Source organism: Ischnura elegans (assembly GCF_921293095.1).
Source record: "Ischnura elegans chromosome 13 unlocalized genomic scaffold, ioIscEleg1.1 SUPER_13_unloc_2, whole genome shotgun sequence".
Lineage (NCBI taxonomy): Eukaryota > Metazoa > Arthropoda > Insecta > Odonata > Coenagrionidae > Ischnura > Ischnura elegans.
Genome location: NW_025791658.1, coordinates 3520971 through 3540641, shown reverse-complemented (window position 1 = coordinate 3540641; position 19671 = coordinate 3520971). Strand labels below are relative to the sequence as shown.

Below are 19671 nucleotides of genomic sequence, written 5' to 3'. Positions count from 1 at the left end.
GCAATTCTATTGCAATACTCCTGCGAGAGCAGTTAAACAAAATTGTTCGTGAATAGGACAAGCATTGTAGAGCAACGGCGTACGCGAAGAGAGGATCGGAACTCTTTCTGCTCCCTCTTATGCCGCTATTACCGCCACAGTTATCAAAATTTCCTCTTTCAATTAATATTGAAAGAGGAAAATTCGATAACTGCCGAAATTCTAGGCGTAATGGAATTTCGACAGTTATCGAATATGCGTCTGCAACGCTGCGCGATAGTATTAAAAAAATGCTGCAAAATTTTTTTCTTCGTAGCTTCGATGCTCAAAATAGGGGTGCGCCTCTTACACACGCTTATACGGTATATTAAGTATACTGGGAGCAGCCACAGTGATAACTTTTACGATAGAAAAACTAAGACAGAAGCAATCGCACACTAGCTGCATTCATGGGAGCACCGTGATCCTGTTACTAAGCCTCACAGTGCGTGACTGTGCTCCGTGATCACGGATACACGTCCTGCAGCAGTTGCATCCCGGGCTACTTGTGCGAGACGCGACTACGTACTGTGGTGCCTGACAGTGTAGTTTCTGACGTCGAGCAGTGATTTTGAAGCATTTGCGCAAACCACTTTTCTCTATCCGTGATCACACAGCCATGAATACGAGTACAACCCTGTTATCGCCGCTAAAATGATCGCAAACCGGCGAAGAAAGCTCTCATTGAGTCCGGGAAGCACTCTAAAATAACAGAATGACTGCATAAATAATAATATATTGTTTTCTTTACGGAAATTATGAACATTGCAAGACATGTAAGTGAAAGTTTGGGTTATCCATCCTTGTTTTCTGATTATTCGTGCCGTCTCTCCCCAAAATTAGCCATTACGATAATCAGGAGTGTACTGTATGTAAGGGTTCTCACTCGACGGTGAATAAGCCGTGACTTTTGTCTACCGTGAAAAAAAAAACCTGTAAATAGCCGTGAATTTTGTCATATGAACCTTAAAAATCTCTCAAACTTGATTGTAGAACTACGATAGACAGATTAAAAGAAAAGTCTGTATATCGGTCATGTTTCAAGGCCGAGTCACGTGCGGATACTGTCTGTACCCATTTTTCTGCACACGTGTATTCAAAAGCGCAACTATTAATTGGTCCGTGTGCCTTGACAGCACATTGACCTTAAGCCTGCGATTGGAAGACATTAACCCTGGCAAAAAAATCAGGCACTTCTTCACTTCCCTGCCACCCTGCTCTCTCCATTTTCCCACTCACACCCTTTAGCCGGACCTGAATTTTCCTAAAGATAGGATACTTTCATCGCTGCGTTTGCATTCTCAGAGTTAAATGCGTTTGTTACGTTTTTAGTTAACGTACGACCGATGATTGTTATGTGATCAATATTTCTACCTGAAATGCCTTATCTACAAAACCGTGAATTTGATGACATTTAGTTCGTGAAAACCTGGAAAAAATCATTAATTTTATAACGTAGTTAGACTGGGAACCCTTTATGAACAATAAGTTCTTTTAGCGTTACAAACATTCAAAATATTGAAGCGTACCTGAAATTCCACATATGGCACCTTTGAGGCTAGCCTATGCATTGAAGTAAGGCGAATGATTTTTTCTCTATTGATTTTTCGTACAATAGGGTAGTTTCCTTCATCAAATTAAATGAAAGGCATTGATTGCGATTCATTACCCACCATTTGTGTATTCATAATATACAAATTATTTGGTTTTTAGAAATCCCAGTTTAGACGAATGGCAATGGTCAATTTTAACCTCATTTGATAAAGGACAGATTGGCGCCCATGCGATGCCACTCCACGTGACGCCACAGGGACCTAGTTTCTATACGAGTAGATAGGAGTTTTACATCGTCTGAGATTAACAATGCATGCATGAGGCACAGAGCTCAGGGAAACGTGTCTTAATAATCACCTCTTAAAACTGGCTAAGGTCGGAAAGTTTCCTTCGTTTGATAAGGTATTAATAATCCTTATTTTAAGCCAAGTGCCACCAGCTAGCAGGGTACTCTGCTCCCTGCTAGCATCCTGCGTCGTATCAGCGCTCAGAGCCTCACCCCAAGGTCACCTCACTTGCAGCAGCGGGAACCAGAAGGACGTCACACAGAGTTTTCCCGGCATTCATACTTAGCTGTCGCGTTTATGCGCGCTTGAAATAATCACTTTTCATTTAATCGCAAAAAATAGGTATCGTCATTTAAAAATCTAAAAGCGTGATATACGTACTCCAGGAGTAATAATCTTTCGATTTAGGCAATAAGAAAATAATAGGAAACCACCCTATTTGTTCATTGCTCCTGTAAAGATATCACCATGCCTATTCCCAGTGTTCTTACTGTATTTGATGGCATATAAGAAGCACCCTTATTTAGATGGCTACACGCGAGGAAAAAAGTTTCAATAATCCGCACGACAGCAGTAGATACAGTTACACTCCCGATTATCCTAATGGCTAATGATGGGGAGAGACGGCACGAATAATCGGAGAACATGGAGAACCCAAACTTTCGCTTAAATGTCTTGCAATGTTCATTACTTACTTAAAACAAACAATATATTATTTATGCAGTTATTCTGTTATTTAAGAGTGCTTCCCAGACTCAATGAGAACTTTCTTTGCCAGTTCGCGATCTTTTAAGCGGCAATAACACGGTTGTACTCGTATTATTAATGCTCCATGAAAGGCCTGGTTTCGAAAACCACACATCCGTGGCCTTGTGATCATGGATACAGAAATGTAGGTTGCACCAATGCTTCAAAACCACTGCTCGACGTCGGAAACTACACTGTCAGGCACCACGCCACGTAGACGCGTCTCACACAAGTTGCCCAGGTTGCAACTGGTGCACGTGATCGTATCCGTGATCACGGAGTGCTGTCGCGCACTGCGAGGCTTGGAAAACAGGAACACGGTGCTCCCGTGAATGCAGCTAGCAAGCAATTACTTCTGTTTTACGAATGGGATTCTAACAGAAATAATAAGTCCGGTGCATCCTAGCATTAAGGCCTGGTTACACGGTACATTAGAATGTACAAGAATCTGTACATTTTTCTGAATGGTTTTCTGAACAGATTCTTGTACATTCTCATGGACAAGATCCAGGAGTAGGTGGTTACACGGTACATTTTTTCGGACATTTTTTCGTACATTTTAAATGCGCAACAAATTATTTCAACTTCAAATATAAACCAATGGGGAACATACAAACTTTTTTAAAAGTACTAGAACAATAAGATACTTACCTCAAATGTACTAGCCGAAAATTTCGTGGATGAATAATGTTTTATAGCTGAGATATGAGTCTTTAAAAATAATCTTCATCGACTGTTTGAAAACACGTGACGGAGCGTGCGCACGTTACATCACGGCACGGTATCCACTGATGACAGGCCTAGGAAGTGGATAGAAAAACTGTCTATGTGGGGCCTCAAACGCATATTTGGCGAATATAATTGCTGTTTTAACGTCAAACTTCGGATTGTGAATATTTTGGGTTGCCAAGGCGTTATTGAAATAAATAAAGGCGATTGTTTGGGGAGCTTTGGAAAGATTAAATTAAAATAAGTTGATTGCAGATTGTGATCTACGTTACACACCTACATCATTTGCTTAATGCAGTAAGTGTATTGCAACATGGACCTACAATAGAAAAACGTGTGAAAACCATATAAATCATGTATCCCATAAAACCATATGAAGTGCTCCGTCGTCTAGTACCTCTATTTACTCGCCGGAGAAGTTTTTTGCTTGTGTTCGAAAGGACAAAAATAAGAGGAATAAGTGGTTAATGATTCACAGAATGGAGTCAAATACATTATCTATATTGTCAACGGGATATCCTCAACGTAAGTACACTCTTAAATCATGGTTACCGCAGGATTTTATCAAGTTACTTATTTAACTTTGTAAACAACTCTATAAATGTATGTATCATTCTACCCATTGTAGGATCAAATCATAAGGAAATTGGCTGTTTACGATAATAAATACTGATTACGATTAAACCACGGAGAAAAATAAGGAATGTAATGGGCGGCCGGCCTCTCGTCACAAGGAGCCCCTAACAAGGAATATTCACAAAGTGTCTTTCGCCGATATCGTTCAAATTTTGTTGGATAGTAGTGTTCCATAATAAAAGCACATTTTAAAATTTTCTCGTGCCCTTAAGCCTTGTAATATAAAAAACAGGACATAATAAAGGCAGTTGAATTTTAGTCTTGAAAGCGAGTGTGTCGTTATTTCCTTCCAACCTTCTCCTGTGAATCGGCGCACGCTACAGGAATATACTAGAAATATGAGGCTTTTGGCAAGGTAAATTCAATATTTATTACTGCGATGCCCATAGCGTTCGCTGCATGTCAACGCAACACCTAAAATTTCGACTCGTTTTGCATTCGGTCTTGATTCAAAAACAGGAACTCGAGTAATTACAGCGTAAATAGTACTTGAAACTTATTTCTTTGCCTATCACATGCTTTTTTATGACCTTTTAACGATCATTTGGATCTCATTCATGGACAATTCTCGCGGTTCATACATTAATGGCCTTTCCATCTGATCCTTCCTTTTACCCATCCCCTTTTCTTGTGTTCCATTCTTTCGCTACCCATATCCAATCAGTGAGATATCCAAGTCAAGCAAGATCATATCAAATAACTATCGGGGCCGTACGTAAGCAAAGAAGTCGCCTATACAAGCCAGATGAAATGAATGTGTCGTTTTCGTAGTCTGCCACCAGGTGACTCTGAGTTCAAATTGTATGATTGTCTGAATGAAATTAGAGCAGGTGTTCAGAAATTCATACATTCTTACATTTTGCGTGGTTACACGATGCATTTTCGCGTTCATTCTGAGATTCAGACATTCTCACATTTTCTTGTACATTCTCATGTACCACGTAACCAGGCCTTTAATGCCGTAATTCTGATGATTTTGCATCCGATTTTTAAAAATAAATATCGCATAAAAAATTGAGCGACAGTGAAAATCATGCACGGATAATCCGCAACAAGGATATACCGTAGCCGTGTAATGAATGGATTCTTTGTGTTGCATTGTTGCATCATCGAGAGTCTGCTGTATATTAAAATGTGATTTCTTTTTGTTCTCACGTTTCGTAAAAGCCAAATAAACAATCATTGAATGAAATTTCCAAACACAATTATTAAGGAAAATTAACAAAAGGCAAGCTATTTTGTGCATGATATGTATATTTCAATAATGAATCAAGGGCAAGCAATCAAACAAAATACAAAATAAAGCAGAAAAAAACAAAAAACAGATTCAAGGAAAACGTTGCCTATCATGAAATTAGACTTAAATCACTTTCAAAATCATAAAAATCCTTTCCACTATCATCATCATCATTGAAAACAAAAATATTGTTATGTTTTTGTTTTTTTAGCAGTCTTCAGTTGGTCTTCCTGCAGTCGCCAAGTTCATATAATTTTTTCGGTGGGTGGTGGACCTTGCTGCAGCTCTGTTTCCATGCACTCTGGCATAGTTAAACCTAATTTATAGTTAACCTAGTTCACCTAGTTTATGCTGATTTGTGAAGTTTAACTTTTTCCCTACTAAAGACTTAAATGTACGTGTGGACGTTTCTCGACCAAGGTGATAAATTTGATCAGAGTAAAAGTATCAATGATGTTTTGAGTTTAAGCTTGAGCAGGCAAAAGATAGGTCATGTGTATGTTATGAGGACACTAATGGTGGGTAACGAATCGCAATCAATGCCTTTGGTTTTCTTTGATGAATGAAGCTACCCTGTTGTTTGTTGTAGGTCCACGTGAAGGAGGAACCGATGGAGGAAGACGAGGGAGAGGCTGGAGGGGAGTCGGAGATGGGTCAGGACCACAGCGAGTGGGGTGAGGGCTACAAGGATGAGGACTACGCAAGCGCTGCTGGCTCCCATGTTGACGCAGACCCACAGGACTATGGACAGATGGTATGTGCAGGACATCAGTCCCGTAAACTATCCTATGGGGTCACCCGTCTTAATAAAATGTCAGATCTTGCACTCACGTTTAGCCAATCATGAAAAAAGCAAGATCAGTTTGCGTTACAATATAAATACGATATGTTCAACCGAGAAAAAAATGACGTGTACAACTCTTAAGACTGCGGGAACGTTTTTGTTCGTGGGGGATCTGGTTGGTCTTGTGGCTATATTGTTGGCTTCCCACCCAGCGGTCTCGGGTTCAAATCCCGGCAGTGGCAGAGAATTTTCATAGACTGCCCGATCCCTGCTTGAATGCAATGCAGAGAACATTTCAAGCGTAACACTCCATCCATCGGATGGGACGTTAAGCCATGGTCCCCTTGGCACCTTTCGTTAAGAGCAGGCTAACGCCGAAGCCAGGTTTCTCTCCACCCTTCCCTCATGGCGCAAATGACCTCAGCTGTCGGTCGCCTCCTCCAAATACCATACCATACCAACGTTTTTGTTCATTTTGTACGCTGAGTGTGGAAAAAAACGTTTTTAAACGTTTGACCATTGCTCGACTATCTTCTTCTGTTTCCCAAAATGTTTCTTGTTATCTGGGTGGACCCCAAGTCCACTTTTCCACAGTGTAGGTATGCTATTTCAGCTTAAGGCCCAGCGCACACTGTATGACCGTTTTACAACTACCGTTGCGAACCAGTTGCATGCGCAACTGTTTTGTGACCTTGACAATGTATTTGAGAGGGGAGGCGCACGCACAGCCGTGCACACAACGCCGTATAGTGTCGATCTCAAAATGAATGATCAAGAAGTCAACATGAAGCTCGTTGGAGCAGTAGAGAAGCGTGACATCATGAACAAATACAAACTATCTAACGTCTTTGGTGTTGATAATAGTTCACAGTGTCTTCTTCGCCTGACTCAGTGATAGTAAGCCCTGACGGCCAAGCCAAGGACTAAAAAACAACATGTACCGCACTAAATAAACACTTCACTGATTGCACAATAGACGAAACTGATTTAGAACCAGCCCTTTGTCATTACACCCGTGTGCGGACAGAAGTTTTGTTTCAGTTGCAAACTGGTTGCAGACGCAACTGATTCCCAACTGAGGTTATAAAGTAGTCGCTCCGTGTGCGCTGGGCCTAACTCTCCCTGACATCCCAGAAAAACAAAACGTTTAAAAATGTTTCGGCAGCCTAAAGGTTGAACATGTACAAGGGTTGTCTTTAACCTTTTCCCTACTAAACACGTAAATATACGAGTGGAGGTTTCTTGACCCGGGAGACAAAAGCCGTATATTTTCGTCAGAGATTTTCTCACGCAAGTGAACAAAAGCCGAATATATACGTTTCCTAGTTCTCCCCCTTTTATGACAGTCACAGGTGTATAACGTCTTTGCTTCGGGACCCAACACTGTGGGGTTTAGGCTTTACCCTCGGAATCCGGGAGCAGATACTCTGACCCCTAGTCTGTTATTACCCCTCTTAGCGTAGGTCATGCAAGTGTTTATCCAGTCAGTTTTCGAAATTAATATTTGTTATTTTCTCAAGAAATATAAACTAAGAATTGAATTCTTTGTCTTTTGAGCAGCGTTTACAATTTTTAAATGGAATTCTACAATAAATATTAACTTATACTTTGAGTTCTGTATAAACATAAACATGGAAATTGTTGCTGCATTAAATGCGTTAATATTGACCTTAGAACTTTGTTTAAAATTTTACAATGCCCAGAAAAAAATGAGGAATCCAATTCAAAGTCTGCAATTTACTTGCAAGCAACAATTATCCATGTACCAAATACATATAAGCAATCCATATGTTGAGCGCGAACCAATGCTGCAGGTATGGTCGTAAACCTGGAAAGGAAACTACTCTCGGAGTCGGAAAGAATGCGGAGTCCCCGCTGGGAGGGGTCGAAAAAGGTTGGAGCTGAAAGCGTGTGATTATCCGCGAGACCCTTCTTTACGAATGTCCTCCAAAAATGCTCCGTACCACGAGAAAGAAGAGTCTCTTGGGGCTCAGTACAGGAGTCATGCTAAGACGTAAACTCTGCCGCCTAGAAATGGTTAAAGCAAGTTTCCCAAACATTTTTCACAATAAAGAACAAGTTTCTTTGGTTGGAAAATGCAATTTGGAAAAGCTTCCCTCAGGAAAGCACTTCACCCAGTTGAAAGCCACCACTGTTTCAGTTTCAGCGTTTGCATTGCAATTCACCTTTCCACGGTGTGCATTGGGGACCCCTTGAATCTCTGTTCCCCAACGCACACGATATCATCGTGTGTTGCATATGTCCAAGGATATATACAGATTTATAGAATTACACCCATGTCTCGTATAGCGCAAGGGATGCGTTCCTTGGGGTCTTTGCGCTATACGAATTTGCGTTATACGAGAGCGTTTTAACATTGGGAAGATAGGGATGCGTTCCTGGTAGCATAGGTCTTGAGTATTGAATTTACTCTAAAACATATATATTCCCATAAATAGCCTTAGAAAACATTATTTATATAATTTTTTATAGTTTAAAACATCTTTAAAGATAGTATGCACGCATTTGAAGACTTTTATTCACGTTAAAAAAAAATTCTTACGTGCTTTTGAAATTCGCTCCTGTCGTGCGAGTGGGCTAACATCTGCTATCTCAGGGGATCGTAATGCGTTGCCGGAAGTTCACGATTTTTCAAACTAGTCTAAAAACAACTCTTGTGTCACCCAGGCCCTTTTGTCGCTCATCGAAGTGACAGGCAAACGCTACTTTGAATGCCATTTCATAGCTAGCGGAGTTTATGAATGAAAAATCATTTTAATTTTATGTCCTCCGAGTCATTAGCGGCTACGTGAAACAGTCTTTAAATGTCTTGAAGCCTTCCCAGGTTTTCCTTCCCTGAAAATGAATGAACGAGAAAGCATTCTTTTCCAATAGAATATCGTCTCGTCAACACTAAAAACTAGTTGAGGGGGAAAGGAGCCACTTTCAATCACAGCTTGGAGTTCATCAGAAAATGTTGTGGTGACTGCGCTATCAACACTTGCAGATTCACCTGATATCGCCTCACTGAAAATACCTGCTTGCCTTTTAATTCTGGAACGAACCGGAGCTTTCACTAAATGTCTCAGAGCGATTACCACTCTCGTCTTTTTGTACTGATTCACTATGAACTTTCCGTATGTGTAGACTGCTTGGTTGAAGTTGGTGCGGCTGAGGTCACTGATGTTTTAACTTCGTCTTTATTCAGAATAAGGCTTCGTGCGTTTAACAAGTTCCCTGCCGGGCCCGAATTCTACTGTCATTCCGCGTGTGCCAGGCAAATATTTTCGAACCTATTACCAAACCGCAATAATGATATTGAGCCTATCTTCGGGTTTTACTTATATTTCTCGGTATATTTACACTCATTACGTGATGCGCTATCGCTTGTACCTTTAATCACGTGCAACGTCATAGGGCGTCTCCCCACTTTTGACAATGTCTAAAATTTGATGAGACGCCATTTGGTGGCTCAGGCAATTGGATGTGCGTTCCAACTTTTTAGTGCTCGCTGAAAAGCTATGATTGAAAATAATGTTAAAACAAATTTTAATTGTTGATTATGCTTTTAATAATATTTGCTACCGTATCCGGAGATGATTAGTGCAATGATTTAAATTTGGGAGACGTAGGTATGGCTGATCCGGACAGATCATAAGTTTTGTAGAAACTGAGGGCTACTTTGGCTTTACTGAGGGCAACTTTGCGGCTCATCGTCAGCAAGAATTCTTTTTAAAATCCGCGACAACCAACACGGGCTTTTCTAAAATGAAGAAACAGTGCTAAAATTAGTGTGAAAAATACTAATTCTCGATTTTATGTAATGATAATTTTATCCTATAAATTACCAGACTTCGAAGACTTCCTTCAGTCTTATTTATATTTACCAGGTAGTGCGTCGATTTTTTTAGACCCTATCAACGGAATCCCATATAATATGCATCCATTCTTCTATAATTTATCGTCTTAACTGCAGGAGAGAGATCATGTGGGCACCTGGATTCCGTGTTTCATTCCACAGCATAAAAGCATTAACAATACAAGTCCCAAAAAGAGCATCATCGGCCACCTTGTGGTACCACCTTACTGTTTTCCGATGGGTGCAAACGAAAGGGTGTCGGCAATGTCAATTCCTCCCTTTATTTTATTGTACTCAATCACCATCTTTGGCTTAGTAACCACTTCCCCTCTTCGATTTCTTTCCCCATTGGGATTATCTCCTATCTGATGGTGGTGGAGATCATGAATACGATCTTTCTGATCTTTCCATTTCTTTACCGTTGCTCCACAAGTTTTTCATAGCACTGAAATGCCTTTCTTTAACTTAGCAGTCGTTATTTCTCTTAACAGCCCTTCCCTATTTTTCCTAATGGTTCCCACAAAATGAGACTTATCTCCCAAGATTTCTTTCCATAAGCGTGGGATGAATCACCTCACTAGAAGTATCTAAACATTACAGGTGGAGCAGGGGTGCCAACTTACAAAAAATATTGGGGGGGGGGGCAAACCGGGGACCTTGTCTCTGTAAATTTTATAAGTAGCGAATTTTAAGTTTTTTAAGCATTTAAGAAGAGTCATATGATCGACGTTAGAACCCTGATCACTGGAATCTAGATATCTGGACACTCTGGGGAAAATGACAAGTATGACACATTTTTTCCTCACATCTGTAATGAATTTTTGGGGGGCTTGGGCCCCCTCAGGCCCACTGGAGTCGGTGCCACTGAGAAGGAGTTATTAGAATGTGAATAAAAAAATGGAATAAGGAATCATACTTGCATTAGAAGAAGAAAGATTACCTGACTCTGAGGATTCATACGACTCCTCAGACACCGTGAATTAGCGGTGTCTTCTTCAGAAAATCCTTCAAGGTCGTTGGTGGAAACCGAATTGTCAGAGTAATATGCCCGATTTCTTCTTCGTTAAAACGTTTCTTTCCCCCAATAATGCGTGACGGCGTACACATGATATATTCACTTAACTGGTTATCACTTCCGTATCGAAAGCACAGACACAGAGAATAAATTTGGTATACTGATGCGCTCCTCACTCGGTTAGGCATGAGCGACAACTGAGGGAAGGAAAGAAACGAAAGAAAGCTCTTCAAATGTAATTTGAAACATTGTGTGGAGATATAATACCTCAAGCTTCCACTTGAAACATAGATTGATATAGCCATTGAAATATACTACTCCCGAAAAAAACACAAGAAACCGAAGGCGAAAAAATAATGAAATTGGAGCTGAAATGTGTTACCAATACCCTCCTTTCACAGAGGATAACATTGTCTCATCAGTGCATAAGGAAATGTAGCTTAAATTTCAAGTTCTATACATCGCCTGATGATTCAACGAAAATGCTACTTTGACGCCCATTGGCGTCTCTCTAGTTGCATCCAGCAGCAATGCGAGATGCCAAATGGTGGCTCACTAACTCGGATTTGAAGTTATGTGAGACGCCCTATGGCGGCGCGTGGCAGGGAACGTGTTAAACTTCCGCGCAATATCGCTTTGACGTTCTCCATTTTCAAAGCAATTGACCTATATCAATTTCTCTTCAAGGTTTTTCTTGATAAATTCTTGATTTTTCTACCCGCATTCCTATTTTTTGTCATTTTCTCTTGGTTTTTACTCTGCATGGCTCTATCGAAATCACCTTCTACTGCTGAACTGTGAAACGCAGAGGGCCTACGACTGCGGGGAGGGAACGAAGCTATTGTGTTTGAGACTCTATAGGGGACCCTCTTATATGTTAGTGCTCTTCATGCGCAACTCGGCCACCGCTCCATTTCTCCCCCGTGAATACCGATGACCTTGAAGGCTTTAGCGTAGACCCTCTACCTGGAAGTCAATCGCCCGATAACCTATGACGGCAAAAATTACGTCTCAACCAGTATTGCTTAAAAAAAACTCATTTCCACTAGCCCCACGCTTAATTAATGATCTAAATTAACTCATTCTGTTAAGGAGACGAGATAAATTACTTCGGTAGGCCAGCTATCTGGACCCAATGACGAGTAATCCTTTTGGCCACTGCACAGCAATGGATTTCGATTAATGTATAAACATAAAAGAAGATTTGAGGCAAGCAATAATATTTGTATGCGTAAAATGATAGAAATTTCGTGTGTACTTAGCGCAAGTTCACGTTTTATCACGAGAGCGTTTAAGATTTTTGATTAGGCTACACTGCGTTGCAATGTTTCCCCGAGGAACGAATTTGCGCTTTATCGAAATTGCGCTATACGAGACTTGGGTGTAATCCATTACCAGCCAAGTAAAGAAATACTTGAAAGTATATAATTTTTTCTCTTCATTTTACCTAATAACATGCCAAATTAGATAAATTGGAAATATGGGCCTTCAAAAAAATTATCTTATGGTAAAAAATAAATGTTGCACTTTCGCAACTTTGGCCGAATCCGGTATCTTAAGGCAGTTATGCAACCCGCATTACCACATATTGCCGTCTCATAGGAATATGGTGTTTTTACTGTCAGATATTATCCTACTCCTTTTTATGCCACATATTTGACAGATGTCGTCATATTTGATAATTAAAATTCTTAGATATTATGTTTCCAATGAGTTGTTGCAATATTTGACCTAAACCCACTATGAAATAGGAACGCTTTATGGTTTGAAAGAAGTAAGTCAAAGCGAAAATTTTCTCAGAAGAGCATGTATTTCACATTTTTTCATTGACTTTAATTTTATCATTGCAGATTCAATTACAACAATTAATGACTATTTATGAAATACTCAAGCTTTTTTGGTGCAATGGAACATAAAATTTCGTACATTCATGCATGGTTTGACTTTTACACTGTTTTGGGAACTACTGGATTATTTTTCAACTCTATGGCCAAATTCGTCCTTTCATGCTTCACGAATCCGCGATGAATTACATGGCCTAACTATTTCTATGTTTATGGACGCGAATTGTATAGGGGTACGTCATCTACTGACTGATTCACTTCACTTTTTAGATGCGTCTCTTCTAGATACGATTTGAAGTCTACCAGTGAAATTTACTTGTGTTGCATAACCTGTACAATTTCCTGGCGTTAGTGCAAATGCTGTCCAGTAAGTTGATAAACTAGGACCTTTTTTCCTCCGAATTCTAGTGCGGTAATTTGCATTACCGAGTAGGTCCACACCTCCCATGTATTTACTATACTCCCCAATAACACGAATAGTATTTTCTTTTATTAACATAGAATAGTGTGTGAAATAGTATTTTCTTTTTTCTGCTGAAACTTTTCCCTGTGCCCAAAATTTGCACGTGCTGTCTACAGGGATAATCTAGTTATCATTTCATCGAGCAATACTAAGACCTTCGGCTTTATCTAATGTTTGTTTTCATGTTCCTCTTAGTTTCACGTCAATGGTTTCATTATATTCTATCAGGCACTCCTCCGTTATATTTACACGGATGGCTCCAGTGACAAATAATTCTTTTTCTTTCAAAACAATAAATACTCTTCAAGATGAAAAGAAGTTATCGAAAAACATACGATGATTCGAGGGATCAGGGATAACCTTGAGAAATTCCAGAATAACACTTGCTTCCAAGCCGAATCTTCGATGGAAGTAATTTTGTATTGCCTGGTTGAACCCTAAAGCCGTCTGAAAAGCATAACCACAAAAGTTAAGAGCAAAATCTAAAAGGCTTTTTTAAAAGAACATTTATGCACTGTAGTGACCAAAGTAAGGTACCATTTGCTCATCATTTGAACATTTATGCGCAAATATTCCGAGTTGTAATAATTTTTAATTCAAGTCGTCAAATTGAGGTCATAATTTAAAAATCTGTCATTTTTGTCCAGATAGGAACTGTCTGAAAAGTGTAGATCATTTTTTTTATAATCTAAATATGTTTTGGTTCAATGATTTCCGAACCAAATTCGTGTCTTATCGTCTTCTTTCGGCCAATATCTTGTTGAGGAAGTCGGTGATATCGCTGAATCGTGAAGTAAGGAAGGACTAATTCGGAATGAATGTACAAAGTTTTGTGTTCCATTGCACCCGAAATTATTTCATGTAATTCATAAATAGTCATTATTTGTTGTAATTTAATCTGCTTTGAAAAAATGTCACTTAAAAACTGGAAAATACGTTATATTCTGTAAAAATATTCACTTTTACTCATTTCTTTCAAACCGTAATGCATCTCTTTTTTATATTGGATTTAGGTAAAATAATGCAGCATCTCATTGGAAATATAATACCTAAGAATTTTAATTATCAAATATGACAATATCTGTCAAATACGTGGCATAAAAATGCGTAGGATTATATCTGACAGTAAAAACGGCATATTCCTACGAGACGGAAATATGTGGTATTGCGAGTTGCATAATTGCCTATAGATACCTGATTCTGCCGAAGTTGCGAAAACGCAACAATATCTTCCCGATCCGATTTTTGCTTAATGTTAACTCCCTAACGAAATATAAGCTTTAATACAGTAAAACCTCTTTACATCGTAATGGAGGGGACCAAAATTTCGGCAATTTGATGTATGGAGGTTCACTATAGAGAGGTTTTAGTGATAGGCACCATTTTATTAATAAACCATAATATTAATATATTTAACCATACATGCATGCATTAGTGAACATATATTTACAATTTAATGATTATACAAAGGTAAAAGTAACTTGTTTAAGAGGGCTTTTTAGGAAAGAAATTACCTAGTTATTGGGTTTACTTGAGGATATTACATAATTCCTTCCACGAAAGGCACAGCCTGTGCATGGTCTGAAGGATGTTCCATGAGCACTTTCAATGTCATTTTCACTATTCACTTTCCATAAAAAATAAATCACTAGCTGTTTTCGATAATGCCTTTTGACCAAAGAAATAATTCCCTGGTCTAAGGGTTGTAATTTACTAGTAGTGATTGGAGGGAAGTACACAAGTTTTATATTTCTTAACATAATTCCTTCATCCTCTTATTTCACTGCCCTGATTTTTTTATTTGTGCAGCATAGATATACAGTTTCTTCTGTTTTTCCTCGGTTGTTTAAAATAGATGTCAGGGTGAATGATGGTATTCCAAAGGTCACTGCTACGTCTTTCTTCTGCCTGCCCTCATCGATGGCTCGGAAAATTCCTCGGAATGTGGTTGTGTCAAGCGGCCGCCTTGTTTTATTTGTCGAATCCATCATCAGCTTATAATTAATTAAGTAATTTTCGTATGTTTTCATATTTTATGGCAAATAATTGAAAATACTCCTTATAATATATTTTAGAAAATTGATTTATCATTCTTATAACGTATGACTAATTACAGATTATAAAAAAATAAATACGTGACTATTGCAAAAAATAAACAAGAAATTGAGCGTAATTTTGTAAATTTCGTCGAATTCCCTTTCTCTAAAATACAATGCTCGTAGCATTCCGTAGAAAAACTGTCGAGGGCACAAAGGTCTGCGAAACGACGTAATTTTTTAGTGAGAATGCTGGGCGAACTACTTCAGAATGCGGCGGCGATGGTAAAAAATTTCATTGCTCTACCATGTATCAGCTAATTAGTTGTCTCCTTCACCTAACATTGTTGCGCATGGAGTGATGTTCGTTCAGTATTGCTAGAAATTGACATCCCGGACTCCCGATGGAAGAGTCAGATTTCGCGGCATAAATATGCACGCAGGACATATGACTGTCGCAATAAATTGTAAACTACGGTCGTTCACGAAAGCATCGAAAAAATTACCGAGGCGGCAGTAAGAAAGTGCTACACCGGGAAATATGGGAATAAAATAACTGCAAAACTGTATTTGATTTATTTCGAGTAGCACTAAATTCATGAAATATTTTTATTTTAGAAACGGAAGTAGCAATGCGGTTGAGTAATTCTGTCTCCATGAATGGGAGTGAAGTTAGCTGATATATTTCCGCCAGCAAGGGATTATAGCTGCGCTGGTCGCCTCTTTTATTAACTGAACATAGTATGTAAGCACTTACAGGAAAATAAAGCCATAAGTAACAGAAAGCGAGTGCTATCGCGCAATTTTTACCATGATTCGAGAGAAAACGATGTGTTCTGTCTTCATTTACTGTCACTTAAAATGATTAGGATAGTTTGTTGTCTTTTTCATATTTACTGTTAGGTATGCTCTCATATGGAACAAAATGGCCCAAGCTAATGGTTAACGTGAAAATTACAATATAGTAAAGGTGTAAAAGAAAAGAATAAGCGTGAAACATTTATTGCTGAAAATGTCATTCCATGTTCGTTATCGCGGCTGCATTAATGGTCTCTAGTTGTCTCGGTACGAAATGCGGAGGTAGTTAGGCTGTCTTGGGGGTGTCTTGTTGCTATAATACATAGAGGTTTTACGATATAAAGAGGTTCACTATAGAGAGGTTTGCCTATAAATTTACATGTAAATCTGACGGGACCAGAGGGTTGGTATGATGTATAGAGGTTTACGATGTAAAGAGGTTCACTGCATAGAGGTTTTACTGTATCTATTAAGTGAAATTTTGACGTCCATATGGACGAATAAAAAACTTAATAAGGGGAATAGTTACTCGTAGGAAAAATTATTTATCTTGCATAACAGGTGACTTGAAAATTGACACATTTTGAGTGTCTCTATAAATATCAAAATACTTACGAAATGTCATTATAATCTCACTAAAAATCAGATTAAACTTACTTTTATGGAAAAAAGCAAATTCCTTATGAATAACATTCAATTGAAACATTTTTTTGCATTTCTCAATAATGTTCTGTTTTCGCAACTTTGGCTGTAAATGGGTTAAAGCCAGTTATGATTTATCATTAATAAAATCCTTGAGCAATGAATTGCTATTCGAAGCAGCATTTGTCTGTCATTTGGATGAGCAACAAAAGGGTCTGGTTGACACAAGAATTGTTTTTATACTGGTTTGAAAATTTGTCAACGGCAGGAAATGCATTACAAAACCCTGATATAGCATGCATTTTTCCTGGATGTTAGGCTACCCGCTTGTAAGGCTACCTGCTTGGAATTTCTGAAGCACGTAAAAATTTATTTTAGTGAGAAAAAAGTCTTTTAATGCGTACGTACTATCTTTAACAATATTTTTAACTCTAAATCTTCATTTAAATAATGTCTTCGAAGGCTATTAATGGGAATATATATGTTTAACACGTTCGCGGCTATCGTGAAATTAGCCGTTTCCTCCCCGTGGGCGTCAATTTTCATAAAAATTAAATCGATCCAATCATGTTAAAATTAATGCACACTTCTTTGGTATAGTTGAAAATGATGAATTGCAATAAATTTTGGAAAACCTATGCACCGTTATTTAGTAATTAATTAATCCCCTTTTGTGTATGCAACCACGCATTACACGTTTTATTTTCTTCTGTATTTATTTATTGTCACCTAAAATACTTTCAAAATGTACAAAATGGAAACGATGAAATAATTTATCCACTTACTCTTATTATCAGCCCAGAATGCAATATTTAGCTATTAATTAATCCCCTTTTGCATATGCAACAACGTATTACATGTTTTATTTTCTTCGATATTTATTTACTGTCACGTAAATACCTTCAAAATGTACAAATAAGTCGTGATTTTAGATATGAAAACGATGAAATAATTTATTTACTCTTCTTATAAGCCCAGAATGAAAGTGTTTAGTTACAGGTATCGGAAAAAATTCGATATTTCATAGTTTTTTGCAACTGTTTCGAATTTATCTTCTGAGCCTTCATTACACTCTTTCTATTTCGCTATGATGCCTTGCTTCGGTTTTATTGCTTTGGGAACAAAATACATCGGGAGGAAATCATACATCTCGTTCCTACTGTCATTGTTAGAGGTTCTACGCTTTCAGAAAGTCGCGAAAATGATTATCCACAAAAGAACCGGGAAAACCTCTACCTTTGTGACGCTGGCGACCGACCGCTCAGTCAGTAGCACCCTATACGAAACAATAGCTTTCCCCTTCTCTCGCCTTTCGGGGTGGACGTTCCATGGGATTTTGTAGAGACTCAAGACGGGCCTAACCGCACTTGTCCGGCGCTTAGAAAAGGCTAGGGCTGAGGATATTCCGCACCCACCCTCATGCCTCCTAGGAGAGGGGTGGTGGTTGGGGCGGAACCTTTGAATCTATTATTTCCATAGTCTGCGGATAAGAAACCAAATTATTATTGGCATAGGTGAAGCTTTGCTTACAATTTTATTGCAGGCAGACCCATTCGTGGGTGCAGTTATTATCGTAAGCTTACCCACAATTGGGTGTTGCAAGTAACCCTTAGGAGGCTAATCCCCCGACAGTTTCATTTTTGACTAATCTTGTGCGGCATCGCTTCTCACATAGTGGCCTTGTCGCAACAATGCAATACACACGTCGAGTTTCAAATTAGTCGAGCTGAGCGGAGGGCCTTACATGTACAATGGTGACAAAATTTTCCTTGCAGTGAGAGAAGAATTTTCAGTCTTGGCTAATAAACGAGTGCCACTAGATATACGAGTCTAATTTCCTCGTCTTTTTGTGGAGCAGTGATTTTTGTGTTATTAGTGGCAAAGAAAAATTAGAGGAGATGGCTGACTCAGATGCATCTCAATTTAGTTCTGACTCCGATGATTCATACATTCCATCCGATTTCGAATAAGACAGTGAATCTTCATATTCAGAGGACGAAATTGGAGAAGATTTACCCGAAGAGGAAGAGCATGTAGCGTTATCAAGCTCCGATGAATGGGGAAACTGCACAAATGGTACAGATGGTACCTTAGAGAGGTCGGTTACATTTTAGGCAGTACCTGTCTGGAAAGGCTCATAAATATGGAATAAAATGCTACAAACTGTGTAGCCCTGACTCATTCACGCATAATTTGCAAGTGTACTCTGGGAAAAGTGAAGTGTCAAACACGAGGGGGAAGGTTGGACATGGACACAAAGTTGTACTGCAACTGATGGAGGGACTTTTGGATGCTGGGCGGACATTGTACATTGATAATTTTTATACTAGTGTGGGCCTAGCTGAAGACCTTTTGGGTAGGGAGACCTATGTTTGTGGCACACTGCGGGCGAATCGGAAAGGTAATCCACCAGAGTTTCGTCAAAAAAAGTTGAAAAGGGGGAAATTATTGCAAGGCAAAATGGAAAAGGTGTTAGAATGATGAAATGGCAGGACAAAAGACCAGTTATGATGATATCCTCTAACCCCGACCTTGGTGAGATTTTGCAACCAACCACGTCGAAATCTAAGCGAGGGGTAATAATGAAACCAAAAGCCATCATAGCTTACAATAGCGCGAAAAAGGGGGAAGACATTTCCGACCAAGTGTCTGCTTATTGTAGTTGCATCAGACGATCTCTCAAGTGGTATAAGAAACTGGCATTAGAACTGCTTCTTGGGACATGCATGGTGACTTCATGGGTTTTATATAATAATTATGGCCAAAATAAAAAAAATGGAAATGCTGAATTTTCGAGAGAAAGTTATTGATGGATTATCGTAAGAAGATGTCATCTTTAGCGATGTGGCTGGGGGAGGTGTTCCAGCATCGAAGAGGAAGTCCTTGCACAACCTAAGTAAATATGAAGGTACTGCAAGGATAAATAGGAAGAGATGCCTCAATTGTTACGAGAGAATACGTAAAAAAAAAGGGAACGAAAGAGGCAAGCAAGAGGGAAAAAAAGTGAACACATTTTGTGAGG

General features: G+C 39.0%; 1 protein-coding gene across 1 annotated transcript in view; it reads left to right on the top strand.

Moving 5' to 3' along the window:
- Window positions 1–19671, top strand: part of LOC124172715 (zinc finger protein 70-like) — a 48354-nt gene that overhangs the window by 13310 nt on the left and 15373 nt on the right. The window contains exon 5 of the mRNA XM_046552184.1: window positions 5798–5962. Coding sequence (XP_046408140.1) covers window positions 5798–5962 — 165 coding nt within the window. The remainder of the gene's footprint in view (window positions 1–5797; window positions 5963–19671) is intronic.